Source organism: Anomaloglossus baeobatrachus, chromosome 2 (genome assembly GCF_048569485.1).
Source record: "Anomaloglossus baeobatrachus isolate aAnoBae1 chromosome 2, aAnoBae1.hap1, whole genome shotgun sequence".
NCBI classification, from domain to species: Eukaryota; Metazoa; Chordata; class Amphibia; order Anura; family Aromobatidae; genus Anomaloglossus; species Anomaloglossus baeobatrachus.
Genome location: NC_134354.1, coordinates 26,393,799 through 26,420,499, shown reverse-complemented (window position 1 = coordinate 26,420,499; position 26,701 = coordinate 26,393,799). Strand labels below are relative to the sequence as shown.

General features: G+C 46.1%; 1 protein-coding gene across 1 annotated transcript; it reads right to left on the bottom strand.

The window, feature by feature from the left end:
• Positions 1-648: 648 nt before the first annotated feature.
• PDZK1 (PDZ domain containing 1) lies at positions 649-26,701 on the bottom strand. The gene is made up of 9 exons (XM_075334936.1): positions 26,648-26,701; positions 24,565-24,776; positions 21,208-21,463; positions 20,909-21,045; positions 19,546-19,741; positions 15,472-15,668; positions 15,057-15,308; positions 13,960-14,523; positions 649-1,063 (listed from the first exon to the last, which is right to left on the bottom strand). Exons 2-9 carry the CDS (start codon positions 24,772-24,774, stop codon positions 1,010-1,012), a joined length of 1,866 nt encoding a protein of 621 aa, XP_075191051.1. The 5' UTR covers positions 24,775-24,776; positions 26,648-26,701; the 3' UTR covers positions 649-1,009.

The window sequence follows — 26,701 nt, the reverse complement described above, 5'->3', positions numbered from 1 at the left end:
CTACAGTGAGCGCGGGGTTTTGTCTCGCCATAGTGAGGGCGGGGTTTTGTCTCGCCATAGTGAGGGCGGGGTTTTGTCTCGCCATAGGGCGGGGTTTTGTCTCGCCATAGTGAGGGCGGGGTTTTGTTTCGCTATAGTGAGGGTGGGGTTTTGTCTCGCCATAGTGAGGGCGGGGTTTTGTCTCGCTATAGTGAGGGCAGGGTTTTGTCTCGCTATAGTGAGGGCGAGGTTTTGTCTCGCTATAGTGAGGGCGGGGTTTTGTCTCGCTATAGTAAGTGAGGGCGGGGCTTTGTCTCGCTATAGTAACTGAGGGCGGGGCTTTGTCTCGCTATAGTAAGTGAGGACGGGGCTTTGTTTTCCTATAGGATGTGGTGTCGCGGCTTTGTCGTCTTGCTTCTGCTCTTCTATCTAACTACATACCGTTATAACAGAGTCGCAGGCCATTGGACAATTGCAAGAACAAGACATGCTGAGGAAACTAGGGAGAGGAAGTTCCAGCACCTATAGTGCAAGAAGAATACTGATAAAGAGGAACTGCAAGTGGGACATCTCCAGAACATAATATACCGGTATATGTGACAAAAGCAGTTTTCCCATGGGGATGAGAGAAGCTTTGGTACAGGTTTTGTGTAAGAGGACAGGACACAATTATCCAGACGGAGTCACCAATTAACTTTATTAAGGGCTTCCAGCGAGCGCGGCTCTCGCCCACAGTGTGTGATCCCGTCGCCATATCATGTGACCTCGGCCTCCGGAGCCTTGAAGATGCAAAACAAGTCGTAAAAGTGAAATATTTTACTGCCGCAATTCTCCGGAGGTTAATTATTATCACACGACCATTAATAATCAACGCGAGGAATAATAATGCAGGCAGTGCTCCCCGCCCGGCACCTCGGGACCTCCGGGCTCGCATTAGGGGGTCTGATCGTCATCATTGGCATCGCATTAGGGGCTTCATCGTTGACGGGGCCGGGTTTCTCCAGTGTTTTTCATGGTCGGGGCTCGGGGTCTACAGAGCGGTGTCGTCGTCATTTTTCGGAGGCTCCTCTGGAGTTTTAGTTTCCTGCGTAATTAAAACAGAACAGTGAAAAGATATTGATTTATCCCACGGTGTAAAACGCGCCATAAAACGGACGCCGTAATCTCTTAGAATGCAACGTTGCACTTTTAAAGCGGCGTTTCCACATGTTTTGGAACGGGGACAGAGGGTCAAGTTTTGGCACATGTCTGGAGGGGGCTGGCCGACTGCTCATTTCAATATCTAAGCCAGCCCCCTTGCAATTGGGTTTCTAAAGTACTATAGTTTCGATTTTACACATTGACAGAGACTTTGTAACTAACCGCTGTCTTGTTTTCTGTACCCTCCTGTTCTAATTTATGACCAAAGACCACATGAAAGTGGAGCTGAACTTTGATGTGGTAAATAAATAAGCTGATAGGAGCTCAAAAAGAGACTTAGGAGCTCAAAAAGAGAATCTATAGTTCATGAAGCTCACTGACAGATCCTTAGTTAACTCATTCTGCAGCCAGCAATGTGCAAAGAAGCAATCGGCCTGAAAAAGCCAAATGGTACAATTTTTATTTCTTTTTTTATTTATTTTTTAATAAATGGAACACAAATAGATGAAATATTTTTAGCCAGAATCCCATGCATTTATGTAAAAAAAAAAAAAATACATATTATTTTCTAACTGGATAGCCTTCCCCAAATCCAGCACTGTCGCTGCTGCTGCCCCCGTCTGTGCTGTTCCACTGCAGCTGAGCATGTCGTCTGCATCATTAGAGCCTCTGAGCTCAGTAATTGGCTGCAGCGCTGTTGACATGACGTCTCCGCTGCAGCCAAACAATGAAGATATTGCAGTGGCAAACACTCAGCATTGAACTCGGAGACAGTAAGGAAAGCTCAGTTTTTGCCTATGGGCAAAAGATTCTTGAAAGTGGACAAACCCTTTAAATATCATGATACATTCCTGTTATACTCCTGCTGGGGTAGAGGGGTTTATAAGTTAATTCCTAAAGGCTCTAGAGGTCCAAGGTGATCATGTTCATATACATTAACCATGGTGGTTATAGATTAATAGCTACTATTTGCAGGATGTCTAGGATGGTGAATATGGACTGTTGCTCGTGATGACAATTTCTCTACAGTGCTGCGGAATATGTTAGGGTTATAGAAAATAAAAAATAAAAACTAATATTGAAATGCTAGGTATCCTAAATAAGTTGTAGGAGCTGCATCCAAATTTCAGAATCTTCTCTTGTTGGGAGTGTTTCTCCCAGTAATATAGGCTGGATGTAAATTCTATCTATCCAGGATGCTGCTTTCTCTACTGTCTTCCATGTATCAGCACAGCTTCATTCCTGGCATTATTTTTTCTTTCTGCCTTCTGCTTTTTACAGCCTCATGTACTGTCCTCCCTATTTGCAGTCTGAGTTTCCCTCCCTGCTAGCTAGAATCCACATATTAGAATCTTCTCTTTTGGGAGTGTTTCTCCCAGTAATATAGGCTGGATGTAAAGTCTATCTATCCAGAATGCTGCTTTCTTTATTGCCTTCCATGTATCAGCACAGCTTCATTCCTGGAGTGATTTTACCTTCTGCTATTTACAGCCTCATGTGCTTTCCTCCCTATTTACAGTCTGAGCTTCCCTTCTTCCTCTCTGCTAAATGGAATCAACATTTTAAAATATTTTCTTCTGGGAGTGCTTCTCCCAGTAATATAGGCTGGATGTAAACATCTGTGTCCAGGATGCTGCTTTCTTTACTCTCTTCCATGTATCAGCACAGCTTCATTCCTGACATGATTTTTCCTTCTGCTTTCTACAGCCTCATATACTTTCCTCAATATTTACAGTCTGAGTTTCCCTCCCTGCTAGCTAGAATCTTATATATATCATATTAGAATCTTCGCTTTTGGGAGTGTTTCTCCCAGTAATATAGGCTGGATGAAATGTCTATGTGTCCAGGGTGCCGTTTTTCCTACTGCCTTCCATGTATCAGCACAGCTTCATTCCTGGAGTGATTTTTCCTTCTGCTTTTTACAGCTTCATGTGCTTTCATCAACATTCACGGTCTGAGCTTCCCTGTCTGTTAAATAGAATCCAAATGTAAGAATCTTATCTTTTGGGAGTGTTTCTCCCAGTAATATAGGCTGGATATAATGTCTATGTGTCCAGGATGCTGTTTTCTCTACTGCCTTCCATGTATCAGCACAGCTTCATTCCTGGCGTGAGTTTTCCTTCAGCTACTTTTTACAGCCCCATGTGCTTTCCTCCCTATCTACAGTCTGAACTTCTGTCTTTTCTAGCTAGAATCAAAATCTCTTTTTGGAGTGTTTTTCCTAGTAATATAGGCTGGATCTAAAGTCTATGTGCCCAGGATGCTGCTTTCTCTATTGCCTTCCATTTATCAGCACAGCCTCATTCCTAGAGTGATTTTTCCTTCTGCTTTTTACAGCCTCATGTGCTTTCCTCCTTATCTACAGTCTGACCTTTCCTCCCTGCTAACTAGAATCCAGATTTTAGAACCTTCTCCTTTGGGAGTGTTTCTCTCAGTAATATAAGCTGGATGTAAATTCTGTGTGTCCAGGATGCTGCTTTCTTTATTGCTTTCCATGTATCAGCGCAGCTTCATTCCTGGAGTGATTTTTCCTTCTGCTTTTTACAGCATCACATGCTTTCCTTCCTATCTGCAGTCTGAGCTTCCCTCCCTGCTAACTAGAATCCACATTTTAAAATGTTCTCCTTTCGGAGTGTTTGTCCCAGTAATATAGGCTGAATGTAAATTGTATGTATCCAGGATGCTGCTTTCTCTACTGCCTTTTATGTATCAGCACAGCTTCATTCCTGGAGTGAATTTTCATTCTGCTTTTTACAGCCTCATGTGCCTTCATCAACATTTACAGTCTGAGCTTCCCTCCCTGCTAAATAGAAAACAAATTTAAGAATCTTATCTTTTGGGAGTGTTTCCCCCAGTAATGTAGGCTGAATATAAAGTCTATGTATCCAGGATGCTGCTCTCTATTGCCTGCCATGTATTAGCACAGCTTCATTCCTGGAGTGAATTTTTCCTTAAACTGCTTCTTACAGCCTCATGTCCTATCTACAGTCTGAGCTTCTAACTAGAATCCAAATTTTAGAATCTTCTCTTTATGGAGTGTTTCTTCCAGTAATATAGGCTGGATGTAAATTGTATGTATCCAGGATGCTGCTTTCTTTATTGCCTTCCATGTATCAGCACAGCTTCATTCCTGGTATGATTTTTCCTTCTGCTTTTTACAGCCTCGTATGTTTTCCCTCACTATCTACAGTCTGAGCTTCTCTCCCTGCTACCTAGAATCCATATATTAGAATCTTCCCTTGTGGGAGTATTTCTCCCAGTAATATAGGCTGGATGTAATGTCTGTGTTCAGGATGCTGCGTTTTTTTTTTTGTCTGTGATAACATAGTTCTGCCACTTTCCTAATCACTAGTCAGACAGAAAATGGAATATTGTCTAATATTTTAGGGGAAAAAAAAGACGTATTTGAGCTAGAATGGGACTATAAAGGCAAAAAAACATCAAAGTAATGAATGGAATAGGTGGATTACAATAGCTGGAAAGATTCCCAAAACTAGTGGTATTAATAAGATGGCTGATGGGTGAGTTAATAACTATGTCTAAATATCTGGGGATCTGTCTAATAAACTATGTATGTACAGTGAAGGAAACAAGTATTGGATCCCTCGCTGATTTTGTAAGTTTCCCACTGACAAAGACATGAAGAGTCTATAATTGTAAGGGCAGGTTCATTTTAACAGTGAGAGAATATCCAAAATATAATCCAGAAAATCAAATTGTATAAATTATATAAATTTATTTGCATGTTGCAGAGAAATAAGTATTTGATCCCTTATCAACCATTAAGAGTTCTGGCTCCGACAGGACACTTGGAGGCTCCTAATCACCTCGTTCCCTGCATTACAGACGGCTCTCACATTGTCACCTGTAGGACTCCTGACCACAGACTCCATTAAATCAGTCAGACTCTAACCTCTACAACATGGGCAACCAAAGATGTCAGGGACAAGATCATAGACCTGCACAAGGCTGGAATGGAGAAGACGACAGACCTGCACAAGCCTGGAATGGAGAAGACCACAGACCTGCACAAGGCTGGAATGGAGAAGACCACAGACCTGCACAAGGCTGGAATGGAGAAGGCCATAGACCTGCACAAGGCTGGAATGGAGAAGACCACAGACCTGCACAAGGCTGGAATGGAGAAGACCACAGACCTGCACAAGGCTGGAATGGAGAAGACCATAGACCTGCACAAGGCTGGAATGAAGAAGACCACAGACCTGCACAAGGCTGGAATGGAGAAGACCACAGACCTGCACAGGGCTGGAATGGAGAAGACCATAGACCTGCACAAGGCTGGAATGGAGAAGACCACAGACCTGCACAAGGCTGGAATGGAGAAGACCACAGACCTGCACAGGGCTGGAATGGAGAAGACCACAGACCTGCACAAGGCTGGAATGGAGAAGACCATAGACCTGCACAAGGCTGGAATGGAGAAGACCATAGACCTGCACAAGGCTGGAATGGAGAAGACCATAGACCTGCACAAGGCTGGAATGGAGAAGACCATAGACCTGCACAAGGCTGGAATGGAGAAGACCATAGACCTGCACAAGGCTGGAATGGAGAAGACCATAGACCTGCACAAGGCTGGAATGGGCTACAAAACCATAAGTAAGAGGCAGGTGAGAAGGAGACAACTGGTGCAATAGTGAGAAAATGGAAGAAATACAAAATGACTGTCAATCAACATCGATCTGGGGCAAAATCTCACCTCGTGGGGTCTCCAGGATCATGAGGAAGGTGAGAGATCAGCCTAGAACTCCACGGGGGGAACTTGTTAATGATCTCAAGGCAGCTGGGACCACTGTCACCAAGAAAACCATTAGTAACACATTACACCGTAATGGCTTAAAATCCTGCAATGCCCGCAAAGTCCCACTGCTCAAGAAGTCCCATGTGCAGCCGGCCTGTCTGAAGAAGGCCCATGTGCAGCCGGCCCGTCTGAAGAAGGCCCATGTGCAGTCGGCCTGTCTGAAGAAGGCCCATGTGCAACCAGCCCGTCTGAAGAAGGCCCATGAGCAGCGGGCCTGTCTGAAGAAGGCCCATGTATAGCTGGCCCGTCTGAAGAAGGTCCATGTGCAGCCGGCCTGTCTGAAGAAGGCCCATGTATAGCTGGCCTGTCTGAAGAAGGCCCATGTGCGGCTGGACAGTCTGAAGAAGGCCCATGTGCAGCCGGCCTGTCTGAAGAAGGCCCATGTATAGCTGGCCCGTCTGAAGAAGGCCCATGTGCTGCCGGACAGTCTGAAGAAGGTCCATGTGCAGCCGGCCTGTCTGAAGAAGGCCCATGTATATCTGGCCCGTCTGAAGAAGGCCCATGTGCAGTTGGCCCATCTGAAGAAGGCCCATGTGCGGCCGGACAGTCTGAAGAAGGCCCATGTGCAGCCGGACAGTCTGAAGAAGGCCCATGTGCAGCCGGTCTGTCTGAAGAAGGCCCATGTATAGCTGGCCCGTCTGAAGAAGGCCCATGTGCAGTTGGCCCGTCTGAAGATGGCCCATGTGCAGCCGGACAGTCTGAAGAAGGCCCATGTGCAGCCGGCCCGTCTGAAGAAGGCCCATGTATAGCTGGCCCGTCTGAAGAAGGCCCATGTGCAGCCGGCCTGTCTGAAGAAGGCCCATGTATAGCTGGCCCGTCTGAAGAAGGCCCATGTGCTGCCGGACAGTCTGAAGAAGGTCCATGTGCAGCCGGCCTGTCTGAAGAAGGCCCATGTATATCTGGCCCGTCTGAAGAAGGCCCATGTGCAGTTGGCCCATCTGAAGAAGGCCCATGTGCGGCCGGACAGTCTGAAGAAGGCCCATGTGCAGCCGGACAGTCTGAAGAAGGCCCATGTGCAGCCGGTCTGTCTGAAGAAGGCCCATGTATAGCTGGCCCGTCTGAAGAAGGCCCATGTGCAGTTGGCCCGTCTGAAGATGGCCCATGTGCAGCCGGACAGTCTGAAGAAGGCCCATGTGCAGCCGGCCCGTCTGAAGAAGGCCCATGTATAGCTGGCCCGTCTGAAGAAGGCCCATGTGCAGCTGGCCCGTCTGAAGAGGGCCCATGTGCAGCCAGCCCGTCTGAAGAAGGCCCATGTGCAGCCGGCCCGTCTGAAGAGGGCCCATGTGCAGCCAGCCCGTCTGAAGAAGGCCCATGTGCAGCCGGCCCGTCTGAAGAAGGCCCATGTGCAGCCGGCCCGTCTGAAGAACGCCCATGTGCAGCCGGCCCGCCTGAAGAAAGCCCATGTGCAGCCGGCTCGTCTGAAGAAGGCCCATGTGCAGCCGGCCCGTCTGAAGAACGCCCATGTGCAGCCGGCTTCTGTGAAGAAGGCCCATGTGCAGCTGGCCCGTCTGAAGAAGGCCCATGTGCAGCCGGCCCGTCTGAAAAAGGTCCATGTGTAGCCGGCTTCTGTGAAGAAGGTCCATGTGCAGTCGACCCCTCTGAAGAAGGCCCATGTGCAGCTGGCCCGTCTAAAGAAGGCTTATGTCCAGCCGGCCCGTTTATAGTTTACCAATGAACACCTGGATGATTCTGAGACTGATTGGGAGGAGGTGCTGTGGTCAGATGAGAGAAAAACTGAGCTCTTTGGCATTAACTTAACTCGCCATGTTTGGAGGAAGATAAATGCTGCCTATGACCCAAAAAACACCGTCCCCACTGTCAAGCATGGAGGAGGAAACATTATGTCTTGGGTGTGTTTCTCTGCTAAGGGCACAGGACTACTTCACTGCACCAATGGGACAATGGATGGAGCCATGCACCGTAAAATCCTGAGTGACAACCTCCTTCCCTCCGCCAGGACATTTAAAATAGGTCATTGCTGGGTCTTCCAGCACGACAATGACCCGAAACATACAGCCAAAGCAACAAAGGAGTGGCTCAAAAAGAAGCACATTAAGGTCATGGAGTGGCCTAGCCAGTCTCCAGACCTTAATCCCATAGAAAACTTATGGAGGAGATGAAGCTCTGAGTTGCCAAGTGACAGCCTCAAAATCTTAATGATTTAGATATGATCTGCAAAGAGGAGAGGAGCAAAATCCTCCTGACATCAAACCTCATCATCAACTACAAAAAAACCTTTGACTGCTGCCAACAAGGGGACGGCCACCAAGTATTAAGTCTTGTTTGCCAGAGGGATCAAATACTTATTTCTCTCTGCAAAATGCAAATAAATGTATATAATTTATACAATGTGATTTTCTGCATTTTATATTCTATCTCTCACTGTTAAAATTAACCTACCCTTAAAAGTATAGACTGTCCATGTCTTTGTCAGTGGGAAACCTACACAATCAGCAAGGGATCAAATACTTATTTCCTTCCCTGTATATATACCCAGGAATATAACAGCAGGATACACAATAACTAGAGGAAGGACGATTCTTTATTGTAAAAAGTTAGACTTGTAGCATCTACTATTAGAGCTTCTTCTGTAACAGCGGTCACACTATAGAGCTCTGTACTGTAGAGCGGTCACACTATAGAGCTCTGTACTGTAGAGCGGTCACACTATGGAGCTCTGTACTGTAGAGCGGTCACACTATAGAGCTCTGTACTGTAGAGCGGTCACACTATGGAGCTCTGTACTGTAGAGCGGTCACACTATAGAGCTCTGTACTGTAGAGCGGTCACACTATGGAGCTCTGTACTGTAGAGCGGTCACACTATAGAGCTCTGTACTGTAGAGCGGTCACACTATAGAGCTCTGTACTGTAGAGCGGTCACACTATAGAGCTCTGTACTGTAGAGTGGTCACACTATAGAGCTCTGTACTGTAGAGCGGTCACACTATAGTGCTCTGTACTGTAGAGCGGTCACACTATAGTGCTCTGTACTGTAGAGCGGTCACACTATAGTGCTCTGTACTGTAGAGTGGTCACACTATAGAGCTCTGTACTGTAAGAGTGGTCACACTATAGAGCTCTGTACTGTAGAGCGGTCACACTATAGAGCTCTGTACTGTAGAGCGGTCACACTATAGAGCTCTGTACTGTAGAGCGGTCACACTACAGAGCTCTGTACTGTAAGAGTGGTCACACTATAGAGCTCTGTACTGTAAGAGTGGTCACACTATAGAGCTCTGTACTGTAGAGCGGTCACACTATAGAGCTCTGTACTGTAGAGCGGTCACACTATAGAGCTCTGTACTGCAGAGCGGTCACACTATAGAGCTCTGTACTGTAGAGCGGTCACACTATAGAGCTCTGTACTGTAAGAGTGGTCACACTATAGAGCTCTGTACTGTAAGAGTGGTCACACTATAGAGCTCTGTACTGTAGAGCGGTCACACTATAGAGCTCTGTACTGTAGAGCGGTCACACTATAGAGCTCTGTACTGCAGAGCGGTCACACTATAGAGCTCTGTACTGTAGAGCGGTCACACTATAGAGCTCTGTACTGTAGAGCGGTCACACTATAGAGCTCTGTACTGTAGAGCGGTCACACTATAGAGCTCTGTACTGTAAGAGCGGTCACACTATAGAGCTCTGTACTGTAGAGCGGTCACACTATAGAGCTCTGTACTGTAGAGCGGTCACACTATAGTGCTCTGTACTGTAAGAGCGGTCACACTATAGAGCTCTGTACTGTAGAGTGGTCACACTATAGAGCTCTGTACTGTAGAGAGGTCACACTATAGAGCTCTGTACTGTAGAGCGGTCACACTATAGAGCTCTGTACTGTAAGAGCGGTCACACTATAGAGCTCTGTACTGTAAGAGCGATGACACTATAGAGCTCTGTACTGTAGAGCGGTCACACTATAGAGCTCTGTACTGTAGAGCGGTCACACTATAGAGCTCTGTACTGTAGAGCGGTCACACTATAGAGCTCTGTACTGTAAGAGCGGTCACACTATAGAGCTCTGTACTATAGAGAGGTCACACTATAGAGCTCTGTACTGTAGAGTGGTCACACTATAGAGCTCTGTACTGTAAGAGCGGCCACAGTATAGAGCTCTGTACTGTAGAGCGGTCACACTATAGAGCTCTGTACTGTAGAGCGGTCACACTATAGAGCTCTGTACTGTAGAGTGGTCACACTATAGAGCTCTGTACTGTAAGAGCAGTCACACTATAGAGCTCTGTACTGTAGAGTGGTCACACTATAGAGCTCTGTACTGTAAGAGCGGTCACACTATAGAGCTCTGTACTGTAAGAGCGGTCACACTATAGAGCTCTGTACTGTAAGAGCGGTCACACTATAGAGCTCTGTACTATAGAGCTCTGTACTGTAGAGTGGTCACACTATAGAGCTCTGTAGTGTAGAGCGGTCACACTATAGAGCTCTGTACTGTAAGAGCAGTCACACTATAGAGCTCTGTACTGTAGAGCGGTCACACTATAGAGCCCTGTACTGTAAGAGCAGTCACACTATAGAACTCTGTACTGTAGAGCGGTCACACTATAGAGCTCTGTACTGTAAGAGCGGTCACACTATAGAGCTCTGTACTGTAAGAGCGGTCACACTATAGAGCTCTGTACTGTAGAGCGGTCACACTATAGAGCTCTGTACTGTAGAGCGGTCACACTATAGAGCTCTGTACTGTAGAGCGGTCACACTATAGAGCTCTGTACTGTAGAGCGGTCACACTATAGTAGAGCTCTGTACTGTAAGAGCGGTCACACTATAGAGCTCTGTACTGTAGAGTGGTCACACTATAGAGCTCTGTACTGTAGAGCGGTCACACTATAGAGCTCTGTACTGTAGAGCGCTCACATTATAGAGCTCTGTACTGTAGAGCGGTCACACTATAGAGCTCTGTACTGTAGAGCGGTCACACTATAGAGCTCTGTACTGTAAGAGCGGTCACACTATAGAGCTCTGTACTGTAAGAGCGGTCACACTATATAGCTCTGTACTGTAAGAGCGGTCACACTATAGAGCTCTGTACTGTAAGAGCGGTCACACTATAGAGCTCTGTACTGTAAGAGCGGTCACACTATAGAGCTCTGTAGTGTAGAGCGGTCACACTATAGAGCTCTGTACTGTAATAGCGGTCACACTATAGAGCTCTGTACTGTAAGAGCGGTCACACTATAGAGCTCTGTACTGTAAGAGCGGTCACACTATAGAGCTCTGCACTGTAAGAGCGGTCACACTATAGAGCTCTGTACTGTAGAGCGGTCACACTATAGAGCTCTGTACTGTAGAGCGGTCACACTATAGAGCTCTGTACTGTAAGAGCGGCCACAGTATAGAGCTCTGTACTGTAAGAGCAGTCACACTATAGAGCTCTGTACTGTAGGAGCGGTCACACTATAGAGCTCTGTACTGTAGAGCGGTCACACTATAGAGCTCTGTACTGTAGAGCGGTCACACTATAGCGCTCTGTACTGTAAGAGCGGTCACACTATAGAGCTCTGTACTGTAAGAGTGGTCACACTATAGAGCTCTGTACTGTAAGAGTGGTCACACTATAGAGCTCTGTACTGTAGAGCGGTCACACTATAGCGCTCTGTACTGTAGAGAGGTCACACTATAGAGCTCTGTACTGTAGAGCGGTCACACTATATCGCTCTGTACTGTAGAGAGGTCACACTATAGAGCTCTGTACTGTAGAGCGGTCACACTATAGCGCTCTGTACTGTAAGAGCGGTCACACTATAGAGCTCTGTACTGTAGAGCGGTCACACTATAGAGCTCTGTACTGTAGAGAGGTCACACTATAGAGCTCTGTACTGTAGAGCGGTCACACTATAGCGCTCTGTACTGTAAGAGCGGTCACACTATAGAGCTCTGTACTGTAAGAGTGGTCACACTATAGAGCTCTGTACTGTAAGAGTGGTCACACTATAGAGCTCTGTACTGTAAGAGTGGTCACACTATAGAGCTCTGCACTGTAAGAGTGGTCACACTATAGAGCTCTGTACTGTAAGAGCGGTCACACTATGGAGCTTTGTACTGTAAGAGCGATGACACTATAGAATTCCTTACTGTAGAGCGGTCACACTATAGAGCTCTGTACTGTAAGAGCGGTCACACTATAGAGCTCCTTACTGTAAGAGCGATGACACTATAGAGCTCTGTACTGTAAGAGTGGTCACACTATAGAGCTCTGTACTGTAGAGCGGTCACACTATAGCGCTCTGTACTGTAAGAGCGGTCACACTATAGAGCTCTGTACTGTAGAGAGGTCACACTATAGAGCTCTGTACTGTAGAGCGGTCACACTATAGCGCTCTGTACTGTAAGAGCGGTCACACTATAGAGCTCTGTACTGTAAGAGTGGTCACACTATAGAGCTCTGTACTGTAAGAGTGGTCACACTATAGAGCTCTGTACTGTAGAGCGGTCACACTATAGAGCTCTGTACTGTAAGAGCGATGACACTATAGAATTCCTTACTGTAGAGCGGTCACACTATAGAGCTCTGTACTGTAAGAGTGGTCACACTATAGAGCTCTGTACTGTAGAGCGGTCACACTATAGCGCTCTGTACTGTAAGAGCGGTCACACTATAGAGCTCTGTACTGTAGAGAGGTCACACTATAGAGCTCTGTACTGTAGAGCGGTCACACTATAGCGCTCTGTACTGTAAGAGCGGTCACACTATAGAGCTCTGTACTGTAAGAGCGGTCACACTATAGAGCCCTGTACTGTAAGAGCAGTCACACTATAGAGCTCTGTACTGTAGAGTGGTAACACTATAGAGCTCTGTACTGTAGAGCGGTCACACTATAGAGCTCTGTACTGTAAGAGCGGTCACACTATAGAGCTCTGTACTGTAAGAGCGGTCACACTATAGAGCCCTGTACTGTAAGAGCAGTCACACTATAGAGCTCTGTACTGTAGAGTGGTAACACTATAGAGCTCTGTACTGTAGAGCGGTTACACTATAGAGCTCTGTACTGTAAGAGCGGTCACACTATAGAGCTCTGTACTGTAAGAGCGGTCACACTATAGAGCTCTGTACTGTAAGAGCGGTCACACTATGGAGCTCTGTACTGTAAGAGCGGTAACACTATAGAGCTCTGTACTGTAGAGCGGTCACACTATATAGCTCTGTACTGTAAGAGCGGTCACACTATAGAGCTCTGTACTGTAGAGCGGTCACACTATATAGCTCTGTACTGTAAGAGCGGTCACACTATAGAGCTCTGTACTGTAAGAGCGGTCACACTATAGAGCTCTGTACTGTAAGAGCGGTCACAGTATAGAGCTCTGTACTGTAGAGCGGTCACACTATAGAACTCTGTACTGTAGAGCGGTCACACTATATAGCTCTGTACTGTAAGAGCGGTCACACTATAGAGCTCTGTGCTGTAAGAGCGGTCACACTATAGAGCTCTGTACTGTAGAGTGGTCACACTATAGAGCTCTGTACTGTAGAGCGGTCACACTATAGAGCTCTGTACTGTAGAGCGGTCTCACTATAGAGCTCTGTACTGTAGAGTGGTCACACTATAGAGCTCTGTACTGTAGAGCGGTCACACTATAGAGCTCTGTACTGTAGAGCGGTCACACTATAGAGCTCTGTACTGTAAGAGCGGTCGCACTATAGAGCTCTGTACTGTAGAGCGGTCACACTATAGAGCTCTGTACTGTAGAGCGGTCACACTATAGTGCTCTGTACTGTAGAGCGGTCACACTATAGAGCTCTGTACTGTAAGAGATGTCACACTATAGAGCTCTGTACTGTAGAGCGGTCACACTATAGAGCTCTGTACTGTAGAGCGGTCACACTATAGAACTCTGTACTGTAGAGCGGTCACACTATATAGCTCTGTACTGTAAGAGCGGTCACACTATAGAGCTCTGTGCTGTAAGAGCGGTCACACTATAGAGCTCTGTACTGTAGAGCGGTCACACTATAGAGCTCTGTACTGTAGCTTTTCCAACCACGGTAATAATTCAACTCACCATCTCGACTGGTTCTGGAGCCGATCTTGCTTTGCTCGGTGGAGTTTTCTGGTTGGCGTTTGTCTCTGTTGAAGGTTCTTCTTTGCTCGTTGGATTATTGTGGGTGTTACTTGTAGGAGGAGGATTTTTTGTTTCTGGTTGAGGTTCAGCTTTGCTCGTTGGATTATTTTGCGTGGAATTTGTAGGAGGAGGATTATTCGTTTCTGGTTGAGGTTCAGCTTTGCTTGATGGATTATTTTGCGTGAAATTTGTAGGAGGAGAATTTTTCGTTTCTGGTAGGGGTTCAGCTTTGTTAGGTGGATTTTTTTGGTTGGAGCCTTGAGGAGGAACACTGTTTGTTTCAGGTAGAGGGTCGGCCATCGCTGATGTGATTTTGATGTTTTGCGCCTTAAAGTGCTCATAAGCCTCTTGTGAAACCACCAGTAATGTAATGTTCCCTCCTGCTTCTTTGATTTTCATCACAACATCATCATAAGCCTCCTTCTCTACGTTGACACCATTGACTTCCACCAAGAAGTCATCTTCTTTGATTCCAGCCACATCTGCAGGACCACCCTTGACAACCTTTAAATAAAACCAAGATACATTAGGTTCTTCAAATTCTGAATATGTAGAATTTAACCACAACCTAAGTATAACCAACTCCCTGTCCAAAATTAGATGTGACCATATGCTCAACTCATCGATGACCAAGTAGGTTAGATTGGTCAAGAATGAACCAGCTTCTGTAGTAATGAAGCCACATTTCTAATGAAAGGGTTCTTGATCCAGAGGTGCCCTACTATGTGTGTAGAGAGTGTTGTCCATACCGGCATCCAAAAATTGACAACTGCCCTGGAAACCTCCTTAATAACTCAAAAAAAATATTAAGACTGGGCGAAAGGCTAAAGACAATACAGCAAAATATCAGACTGCTGGACTGAGGAAGACACTTGCAAAAACCAACTAGCCAATTTTGGAGATGTTCTCCTGACCTAGTTTTTTCCCAATGTGTAAGCACTGAAGACCAACACAATCCCTAACCTTAGCTTCATATTCCCACCATCAGCAAAGGTCTTCCTCCACCAACCTCTCTACCATCATCTGTGGTGACTTACCTGCTTAAGGAATTGTCCTGGGACATCTTTGATAGCATTGAGGTTAAAGCCAAAACCTGAGCTGCCCTTTGTCAGTCGGCATAGTCTGGGCTTGTGTTTTGGGTCAGGAGAAGCTGTGGTGGCCGCTGGTTTAACTTGCGTAGGCGCCGGGGCTGGTTTGGCAAGTGGTGTTTCTGTTGGTTTTGGAGTTTCTGTATTATTTGGTGTCGGAGTCTTTGATGTTTTCAGATATAGAAATGGAGAAATGCCGGCCTGAAAAGCAAATGTTCAGGACATTATTTTCTTTTTTTGGGCTAGTGGTTTGGCATGATTGTTTTAGTTTTGGTAATAATACACTGTATGACACTCGTAAAAAAACAATATTCTAGACCTTCCTTCTTGTAGTATATCCACTTTCTCCACACCGGACACTCACCTTGGCATAGATTTCATCTGTGGCTCTGTTTGAGATCAGCAGGGTGGTCTTGTTTCCACCCTTCTGGATAGCCTCCACCACCTGTTCGTGCTCGAAGGCCTCCACGGACTCTCCATTCACAGCAACAATGCGGTCATATTCTTTGAGGCCAGCTTTATGTGCTGAGCTTGTCTCATCAATATCGACGATGAAGTGACCTGGAGAAACATGGTTGTCATGATATACATGAGTATTGTTATTTGTCATAGGAGATTTTATGCTGGTGGTAATGTGGCTCCCCAGTGATTCTGGGAGCCACAGTGGCATTGTTCTCATCGCTGGGAGCAATGCCATGCTTGGAAACAGTGGGGAAATCTCTGCCAGGTACACTAACATGCAACACCACTTCCTCCTCCGGACCAGTAGGGGGAGCTCATAACCGGTGTTGAAGGGAGCCTCTCTGGACATACTGACCTGGAGGAGGGATTAGGGAGCAAGAGGAAATGAGACCTCAGAACAGTAGTACAAGGCAACGAGAATGGTCGCTGTCTGAGAGCTGCTGCCCAGCTCTCTAGGACCGAGAGCATAGAGCGAGACACCGGCGTCTCAGGCTACTGGGTGCTATGGGTCCAGTGGTAACGCCGGAGGGCAGAAGAGTTTACCTCCTCTGGCCCACCTAAAATCTGGAGGCAAAGTGTCAAGAAAGAGGCAAGAGTCACTGCTATAGCGTGGGAGCCAGTACCGGGTCACGCTACCCATCAGATGGAAGATACAACACACCTAGAAAGAGGGACGCTGTGCAGCTTCAGGCCACAGCGACCTACTACTACGCATAGAAGGAGGCTTATACCCACTGGGCAGAGAGAACCTCCCCTGCTGTTTCCAGGCTGACCAGGCCACCAACTTCTGGACTTCACTGGATACCAGGAAAAGGTAAAAGGAGATTCCAACCTGTGTTATCCAGTCCTTGCCTTCGCCCTCAGCCCTGCACCCCCAATATATCACTCCATTCCACCATCATCATATCCCTGGGGCCTAGCTTCACCTGTGGGAAGCAAATCTACCCTAGCTACAGAGACATCCGCCCCAGAGGACAGCGACAGCAGCGTCGGCTGTTACCTGGCCGCATACCGCAGGTGCTGTCACGATCATCTAAAGACTTTCCCAATTACCACCCTCCATCCTCCTTTCCGTACGACTCAGGGTAACGGAACAGGGCCAGGCCGCCCTGTGACATCGCAGAGGATCTGCACCCCGGCCTGGTAACAAGTAGGATAAAACACCTGCTCCGTGGGGCGCTACAGTAACCTACAGATTTTTCACATGTGCCGAAACCACTTCTATTAACTGCTAAACTGAAGGGGCAGAAGCACTAAGTCGAGTGCTGTTCTCCTTGACGAGGTGGGATTAGAAGAAGACAGGATCGTCTACAGCTATCCGCATCTACTGACATTGTATATCCTCTTTATATAGGTTCTCCTTAATTCAAGTGTATAGAAATCTTATTAATAGTGCCGGAAAAGAGACAACATGAGGTGACCTCTGCCAATCTGAAAATACATTACTAATAACCAGTATGTTTCACATTATTGAAAACTTGAGAGGCATCGATTCGGCAGTGATCAGACCAGGCTTTTCTGTTTCTTAACGCTGTATTAGGCCTGAAACACACGTCTGTAGAAAACATGTTCGTGTCTTGCAGTCCGTTTTTCGGGTCCGTGTTGGATGTCCGTTTCTCTGGTACGTGTGACATCAGTGTGATGGCATATGCTTTCCGTGCGTGCTTGTGGAATGTCCGTGTATGCGTGAGATACGTACGTGTCATGTCCGTGTGCAGTCCGTGTGCAGTCCGTGTGCAGTCCGTGTTTCTTGAGCCGTTTCACCATTAAAAAAATAAAAACCGCACACAGACCATAGGAAAGCACACGTACATGGTCCGTGTCACATACGTGCAGACACGGACCCATTGACTTTAGCGGGTCCGTGTCTGCGTGATGCCGGCAAAACGCGGGCACGTCATCCGTCTAAAAAAACGCACACACGTACAAACCACACGGACACACGTTCCGTGTCGCTTTACATGTGTGTGCCTGTTAACATAGGGTAACATTGGTGCACGTGCAAAAACATACCAAACACGTAGCGGCGGCATGGATGTGTGTTGCAGACCTTAATGAGATTTTTGTCATCTAATGAGGAACTGGGTTTTTTATATCAACCAAGCAATTGTTCAAAGATGGTCCCTTGGAATAGTTGGAGCAACCCAAATGTACGGCCTATAACTCCTTTGTCTTAAAGTAAAAAAAAATGTAGTCAAATATCTTATAAAAAAAACCCCTAATTTCCCCTTAATCTGCCGCTTTTTTCCTTTTTGCGCTGGGTCGCTCCATTGTAGAGATATTCACATTTGTTTCTTTTGGAGTGCAGCATGTGAAATTTCTACTTGTAATTCCACTTCGTGTTCCTTCAGAGTCTTCTCTTGGAGCGTTTTCTTTCACTCCTCCCTCCCAAACTCTTCCAATCACAGGTCAGCAGCTGAGCTAGCAGTCATAGACGTTGCCAAGCTGTGATTGGGCCCGTCTGGATGGAAAGGCTAAAAGTGCACACCCCCAGAGAAGACTATAAATAAATTCTTAGTTGCACTTCAAGCAGAGATTTCACATACTGCACTCCAAAGGAAAATGTGAATATCTCAGCAATGGAGCGACTCAGTGTAAAACGGAAAAGAGCGGCAGATTCAGGGGCGTTCAGGGATTTTCACAAGGTATTTAACTCAATTTTTTCGAGCAAGTGACAGGTCCTGTTTAAACTGACCATATACATCAGATAGCTGTTGGTTGAACCTTTTTTCGGCAACCCACACGCTTTCCTGACTCCCACTATATTCATGAGTATCTGGCTTGGATGCACATTTTTGTATTTTAGCGGGGAGTGAGGACACAAGTGCTGCCAAACTCCTCTGGCAGTGACTTATCTTCTCTGAAAACAAATTATTTGGGTGGTGTTAAAATTATAACCTCTGACCATTCTCTTTCCTGACAACTTCTGTTGGAGGAAAGTCAAGAAGCCCCCATCTACATTGGCCAAAAGTCTACCAATCCCGCTGATTTCGGCAGGACTGGCCATCTGATGTGCATATGCTTGTTCTTGGGAGTACTTGCTTATCTCATAAAATTAGAACTGTGTTCCTCAGTTACACCTCCTGAAAATGTCTGAAAAAATACTATTGTTAACATCGTTACTGTTCTGCTTGTAAGTGAAATGTTCCCTATATTTTCCAATCATCACCGCCAGTGTTATGGAACATAAATAACCATGGGAAGAGAGTTTGACCATAGACAGTGGGTGAAAAAAGTATTTAGTCAGCCACCAATAGTGCAAGTTCTCCCCCTTATAAAGATGAGAGAGGCCTGTAATTGATATCAGAGGTGACCAGAACTATGAGAGACAAAATGAGAAAACAAATCCAGAAAATCACCTCCTCTGATTTGTCAAGATTTTTTTTTGCAAATTATGGTGGAAAATAAGTATTTGGTCATCTAAAAACATGGAAGATTTCTGGCACTTACAGACCTGTAACTTCTTTAAGACTCTCCTCTGTCCTCCACTCATTACCTGTAGTAATGGCTCCTGTTTGAACTTGTTATCAGTATAAAAGACACCTGTCCACAACCTCAAACAATCATACTCCAAACTCCACTATGGTGAAAACCAAAAAGCTGTCCAAAGACACCAGAAACAAAATTTTAGCCCTCCACCAGGTTGGGAAGACTGAATCTGCAATAGGCAAGCAGCATGGTGTGATGAAATCAACTGTGGGAGCAATAATAAGAAATAATTTTTTCCCCACTATATTTCCAGAAAGACTAGTAGAGAGGCAGTGCAATGCATATTCTAGGAAAATATTTGTTTTTTAATGGGGAATTAAAAACAAAAAACAGATCTGGCAGGAGAGGTGCTCATTAAATCTCCATAAATTCACCCTTTTACCCCGAGAGTGCCACCCTGGGTGTCATTCTTGAGGGTCACAGTAAAGTGATTCCCGTATTAATCAATGGACACATTTTCTACAGAGTCGCCATGACCCTTGGTTACCTTTATGTTTCTTCTCCTGCCTCAGATAAAAGCCGTAGCCATCTGCGTCCCTGTCCAGCCCCACGATCCTCGGAGGATTCGGTAGTAGTTGCAGGTTCGCCACCTCTGCTGTGATTTCTTTCTTGTTTTGATGGAAGTAATCAGTGGTTTCTTTATCGGCCAAAAGGAACATGACAGAATCTCCAGACTCCTTCACCTGTGAAAAACAAGGAGATGTCGTATTTCACTGCTCAAGACCATGAGATCCGGTCAGCCGTCGTGTTGTCAGGACGGCCGCTACTTCTGGAACTAATGCTGAACCGGACGTTCTTGAAATTTCTAAGTTAAACTACTAATTAGAAAGTGGTAGAACGTTTTTATAAACTACTCTACAAATGTTTGGGGATTTGCCCAAAGTTTTTGACACCTTTTAGACTGTCCTATAGTCGGAGAATGAAATCCATGCCCACTAGGAGTCGGTGGAGAATTGGGCCAATCTTTGTGCCATCGATAGAAGTTGAAAGCCACATATGGTCCAAGGGCTTGAAAAAAAATCGAAATATCAGAATCGCTATACAGTCACTCCGCTTCCCAAATAAATGGAACTAAAGGCTGCTTTACACGCAATAACATCGCTAACGAGATGTCGTTGGGGTCACGGAATTTGTGATGCACATACGGCCTCGTTAGCGACGTCGTTGCGTGTGAAACGCAGGAACGACCGTTAACGATCAAAATTACTCACCATATCGTTGATCGTTGACACGTCGTTCTAATCTCAAATATCGTTGCTGCTGCAGGTACGATGTTATTCGTCGTTCCTGCGGCAGCACACATCGCTATGTGTGATACCCCAGGAACGAGGAACAACATCGTACCTACGGCCGCCGCCAATGAGGAAGGAAGGAGGTGGGCGGGATGTTACGACCGCTCATCTCCGCCCCTCTGCTTCTATTGGGCGGCCGCTTAGTGACGTTGCTGTGACACCGCATGAACAGCCCCCTTACAAACGAGGTGCTTTGCCGGCCACAGCGACCACTAGGCAGGTAAGTCCGTGTGATGGGTGTTAGCAATGTTGTGCGTCACGGGCAGCGATTTGCCCGTGACGCACAAACGACGGGGGCAGATGCTTTTACCAGCGAAATCGCTAGCGATGTCGCTGTGTGTAAAATGGCCTTTAGATCAGACAAAAATATTGATGGTAAAATCTACACAAAAAAAAGGTGAGGAGTAAAAATAAAAAATCGAAAGGGGAAGAGGTTTTTGCTGAATCTCCCAAAAACCTAAAGAGCCCTGTAGCCGGTCCTGTCGCTCAGACTCCCGGGCCCATGTGTGACTGCTGCCTCTGCCCAAAAACCTAAACCCCCCCCCGATATCATTGTACCTTCTTAACAAGTTGCTCATAAGAGTCAAATTCAATGTTCTTGCCATTTATTTCGATGATTCGGTCACCTTCCTTGACGCCGGCTTTAACAGCCACGCCGCCTGCTAGCAGAGTGTCCAGGAAAAAGCCTTTGGTGCCTAAAGGACAAGAAATTCCATGAGGAACATGTTCAGATTTCGTAAATAAAGCCAAATGAATGTTATTGTTGGAGGACTATTGCAATGGCAAGAGCTTTTCCAGCCCGGGCAACCCAACTTTTGACATATTTCCATAAACCGGGTCATGTTGTGACTTCATACCTTTATTGGTTTTTAAGGAGAATCCAAAGGAGCCTTTGTCTTTCACCAAGTAGCAAAGTCTCGGCTTTGGCGTCGCTGCTTCTCCTGTTGGTGCTTTATGCCCAGGTGTTGCTTTATCCCCAGACGGTGCCTTGTCCCCAGATGTTGCTTTGTCCCCAGATGGTTTCTCTGGACTTTTCTTGGAATTTAAGTACGAAACTTCATCCTGAACGGTCAGAGTCACGGACGATCCACTGACCTGAATTATCTCCACCACCTGCGTATGGTCAAACCCAGAATCACCATGATGGCACTGCTGTAGCACATGGAAAAGCAACCTTTGGCTCTCTAGCCCTGGAAAACTACAACTTCCAGCAAGCCATAACAGTCGCAATGCTGGGAGTTGTAGTTTCACAACATCTTGTGTATCAAAGCTTGCTCACCCTTCAATGGGCCAGAGTGGCAATTTTTCTCTAGTCACATCTGATATTTATGGTGGCTGTAGCACTGTACGGTAGTTCAACGGTTAGCACTGTGCGGGGGCTCAGTGGTTATCACTGTGTAGTGGCTCAGTGGTTATCACTGTTTGGTGGCTCGGGTTAGCACTGTTCAGTGGCTCAGTGGTTAGCACTGTGCGGTTGTTCAGTTCATAGCACTGCAATGGCTTAGTGCTTAGTACTGTGCGGCGACTCTGGTTAGCACTGGGCAGTAGCTCAGTGTTGATGACTGTGCAGTGGTTCAGTGGATAGCACTGTGCGGTGGCTCAGTGGTCAGCACTGTGCGGTGGCTCAGTAGATAGCACTGTACGGTGGCTCAGTGGTTAGCACTGTGCGGTGTCTCAGTGGTTAGCACTGCGGTGTCTCAGTGGTTAGCACTGTGCGGTGGCTCAGGGGTTAGCACTGTGCGGTGGCTCAGGGGTTAGCACTGTGTGGTGGCTCAGTGGTTAGCACTGCAGTCTTGCAGCACTGGGGTCATGGGTTCAAATCCCACCAAGGACAACATGTTTGCAAGACTTTCCTTCAGGTTTACCAGTTTTCTCCCAAACTCCAAAGACATACTGATAGGGAATTTAGATTGTGAGCCCTGATGGGGATAGTGATGATAACATCTGTAAAGCGCTGGGGAATATGATGGCTCTGTACATATGCACCGCAGAGCCAGTTGTCAGTCAGTGCCGTGGCGCGGTTACAGCCACCTCTCACTATATACTGAGCAGTGGCTTAAGCCGCAGTAGCCGTGTCTCTATGACTGAAAGCCTATCTGTTGTGCTTTCAGTGCGGTAGCCACATGGTTTAGATCGCAATTAACCTGCAGATTGACCCAATATCTACAGGTTAATGGTGTTTTTTGTCATGACAGATTCCTGTAATTCGAGTCCCATAACAATTCCAGCCCTGCTACATCTGCACATTCCCTCCTGTTTTCTATATTGCATACCCAAGATTTAGGATTTTTATATTGATGCTGCTTCCTAATACTGAACGTCCCTGTCTCGTCAGGTTTCCTTTGTTTTGAAATTAGTAGAGCATTTTAGTTTCCTTTAGGTCTAGATAGATAATGTCCATCTGTGTCTACAGGTCCTCTGCAGACCCATGTGTCTCCATGGTTACAGACTACAAAAAAACAACTGTGTAGTGAGATCCTGCAGTCATGTGCTTTCACCTCACTATATATATGTTAATGTCTCCATCTACGTTAGAGGCTTCCAAGACAGCACGTCCCTTAGGCTTTAAAGAAAGCCACGTGCGTATGTGGCACCATTGCTCCACCTCGTCTCTGCTGGATCAGATTAACTCAGATTTGCCAGTAGTCTGGAGGGAATATCCTGAAAGCTGGGCTCCAGAAGGGGTTAATTTAGTACAAACCTCATCTAAAAGTGGCCATTTGCTGGTGCTTCTAGGGATGTTCCTGAATGTTTCCTTGGATAAGCTTAAAGGGGTTGTCCACAGAAATCAAGTTATTACCTCACTGCTGACCGATGGGGGTCCAACTGCTGGTACCCACACCGAGTGGCAGATCGGGGAACTTTTATACCCAAAGGGGCATTTTTATTCCTGTAACGAGATGGGGGTAAAAGTCGAATCCCGACCGCCTCTCCATTCTTTTTCTATAGGGCAGCGCTCAGCAGCTCCATAGGGAGTGAGTGAAGCAGTAGTCAAGCATCCGCACTGTTACTCTATTTTTACAGGGATTAGTGTCAGTCCCAGTGGCTGTACTCCACTGAATAACAAGTTGATACCTATCCACTGGATAGGTGATAACTCGTTTTAACCCCATTAAGTGTCTTTACTTTTGGAAAACAAGTGTTGATAGGTAAATAATCTGCCATTAGAAAAGAATGAGTAGTGGAGGCCTCCTAAGTCCCCAAGGTGGTGTTAATTCCAGGACTTGTCCCCCTCCATATAATCATTCCCTGTCTACTACTACTTCCTTACCTACTGAAATAAGTTGGGTCAATGTAAGGAACATGGTTGAAGGATCTGACTACACAGGGTTTGTTTGTAGTCTGTAACCATGGAAACATATGACAGGATCGGAGGTGGTGTGGATCCCAGGACATGTCTCCCTCCATATAATCTCTCCCCGTCCACTACTACTTCCTAACTTAATGAAATAACATGGCTCAACGTAAGGAACATGGCTGAAGGATCTGACTACAGAGGGTTTGTTTGTAGTCTGTAACCATGGAGACACATAAAACTGCATCGGAGGTGATGTGGACCCCATGACATGTCCCCCTCCATATAATCTGTCCCCATCCACTACTACTTTCTAACCTACAGAAATAAATTAGATCAGTGTAAGGGACATGGCTGCAGGATCTGACTACACAACGTTTGTTTGTAGTCTGTAACCATGGAGACATATAGGACTGGATTGGAGGTGGTGTGGACCCCAGGACATGTCCCCCTCCATATAATCTGTCCCTGTCCACTACTACTTCCTTACATACTGAAATAAGTTGGGTCAATGTAAGGAACATGGCTGAAGGATCTGACTACACAGGGTTTGTTTGTAGTCTGTAACTATGGATACACATAGGATTGCATCGGAGTCATTGACAAAAATAAACAAAATCAGATTTTTAATCATGAATATTTGTCTTTTTTTATTGTAATTGGCTTTGGATAGTGATGAAGACTCATCCAAACCTAATACAGGTATCGCTTTGAAGTCCCTTTCCTGCCCCTGGTAAGGTTTTTGTCATGAAATGAACACCTGCGTTATTAAGGAAAGACTGGTTGTCACGGAAGTGCTGCTTGACAACCCCATTGAACAGATGGTAGTTGTTAGGCAGCATGTCCATAGCAACCAGACTATCAGACATGTCTACACCGATGGAACTAAGTTTATGAAGTCTAGAAAAGTCTTCGTTACCTTAGTGTGTTCCATGTCATCCACAAACTTCCCGTTGACTTTCAGGACTCGGTCTCCATCTTTTAGCCCAGCTTTGTCAGCAATGCTCCCACTCTCTACCGACCGGATGAGGTGACCGGGTACATCCTGCTCGACGCGCAAGAAAAATCCATAGCCCTTTCCTTCCGGTTTTGTTAAGGAGCACTCACGGGGCTTGGCGTCCAGGGCCATGTCTGCGGTAGAGGAATGTATATGTTATAGACCAGGGATATGGAAAAGAAAGGCAAAAATATCGATGGTTGAGTCCAGTAATTCTACACTTGGGTTATAATCAGTGTCAGCTGCCATTATCACATCCAACTCATCGATAAAATGAGGTTACAGGTTCCCGGATTCCACAAAGAACTTTCTTCTTAGTCCAGAGGTCACAAGAGATTTTTTTTCTGTCTATCTCAAGAATATTTTAAAGGACAGCTCTAATCAAAGCTGAAAATTCAGATTTAAGAGCCTTGAGACCTACATATTGGGTGATTTTCTGCGGAGTCTACACAATGGGTGCTTTATCTGTCCCTCTGACCACTGGGCTCATTTCAAGGTGACTAGGATGCCACAAAGTGACCTCCTTCTCACAGGCACTATCATTGCTACTATTTTTGCAGAAAAGGTCCATGGTTTTGCCACAATTTTGACCAAAATTTGGCTGCACCTTGTAGACGAAGGCCTAGTGAGATGTAACTCCCTGTGATTGTCGTGGGCAGGGAAGGTACAGTCAAGCAAGACCCCACCAAACAGCACCCTTTATCTCAGCATCTTGTGAACAGCACACTATATCTCAGCATCTTGTGAACAACACCCTATATCTCAGCATCTTGTGAACGGCACCCTATATCTCAGCGTCTTGTGAACAGCACCCTATATCTCAGCATCTTGTGAACAACACCCTATATCTCAGCATCTTGTGAACGGCACCCTATATCTCAGCGTCTTGTGAACGGCACCCTATATCTCAGCGTCTTGTGAACAGCACCCTATTTATCATTGTCTTGTGAGTGGTACCCTATAACTCAGTGTCTTGTGAACAGCACCCTATATCTTAAGGTCTTGTGAACGGCATCCTAAATCTCTGCATCTTGTGAAAGGCACCCTATATCTCAGCATCTTGTGAAGAGCACCCTATATCTCAAGGTCTTGTGAACGGCATTCTATATCTCTGCGTTTTGTGAAAAGCACCCTAAATCTAAGTGTCTTGTGAGTAGAACCCTATATCTCAGTGTCTTGTTATGAGCACCCTATATCTCAGCGTCTTGTGAAGAGCACCCTATATCTCAACGTCTTGTGAAGAGCACCCTATATCTCAGCGTCTTGTGACGACCACCCTATATCTCAGCCTCTTGTGAATTTCACATGCTTAAAGGGTTATTCCAACCATAGACATTCATGGCATTTCCACAAGAAATAATTGACAGCTGTGGATCCCACCTTTGACATTCACAGATATCTTTCCTACCCCCATCGACGCTGCCCCTACCCCCGTCCCACCTGAGTGATTGATCTTGGTGAGGAGGCCATCACATCCAATGGGTGAAGTAATGGAGAAGCGACAGTGAATTACATGACACCCACAGAATTTACTGGAGAGACGGGGACATGTGTCCCCATTCATTTTCAGCCTGGATGTGACGGCCACCTCCCCAGGAGTGACCCTGGCTGAGGGACTCCTATTTTAGAGATTGAACCTTCGTGAAATGGATGAGGATCCTAGAGGTGGAAGTCGCATTTGTCAGAGTTTTATGGATATTCAGTAATGTCTACAATTTTTTATTTGGGGTTTTTCTAAAGTTCTCTTTTAAGAAAAGTCAACCAGATCATTAAATATCAAATATAGTGGTGCACACAATCCGGAAAAAGTCACAAAACCCAGAGGGCTGACGATCTGCTGCACATTCAGGAGAAAACATTTCCAAAGCCTGGAGCTTCTCCTCCATGATTCCCACTGCTTGCAGATTATGCTGCAATACCAAATCCCAAATAAAGACCCGCAGCTCCGGGCACCAAATAATGAGCCCCTTTATATATTCTGTACACACGTCCACCAGAAGCTTACCTGTCAGATGTGGCGGGGAGGTCGGCTGTCCTCTCGCTGAGGACTGAGTCTTAC

Bases quoted from the DNA above. Each gene is read 5' to 3' on its own strand.
- PDZK1 (XM_075334936.1), bottom strand. From the start codon at position 24,774: ATGGCCCTGGACGCCAAGCCCCGTGAGTGCTCCTTAACAAAACCGGAA. The intron at 21,464-24,564 runs GTAACGAAGACT...GACCATACGCAG, and splicing joins ATGACATGGAACACACTAAG to GTGGTGGAGATAATTCAGGT. The intron at 19,742-20,908 runs GTACAATGATAT...TGTTTTTCACAG, and splicing joins ATGAGCAACTTGTTAAGAAG to GTGAAGGAGTCTGGAGATTC.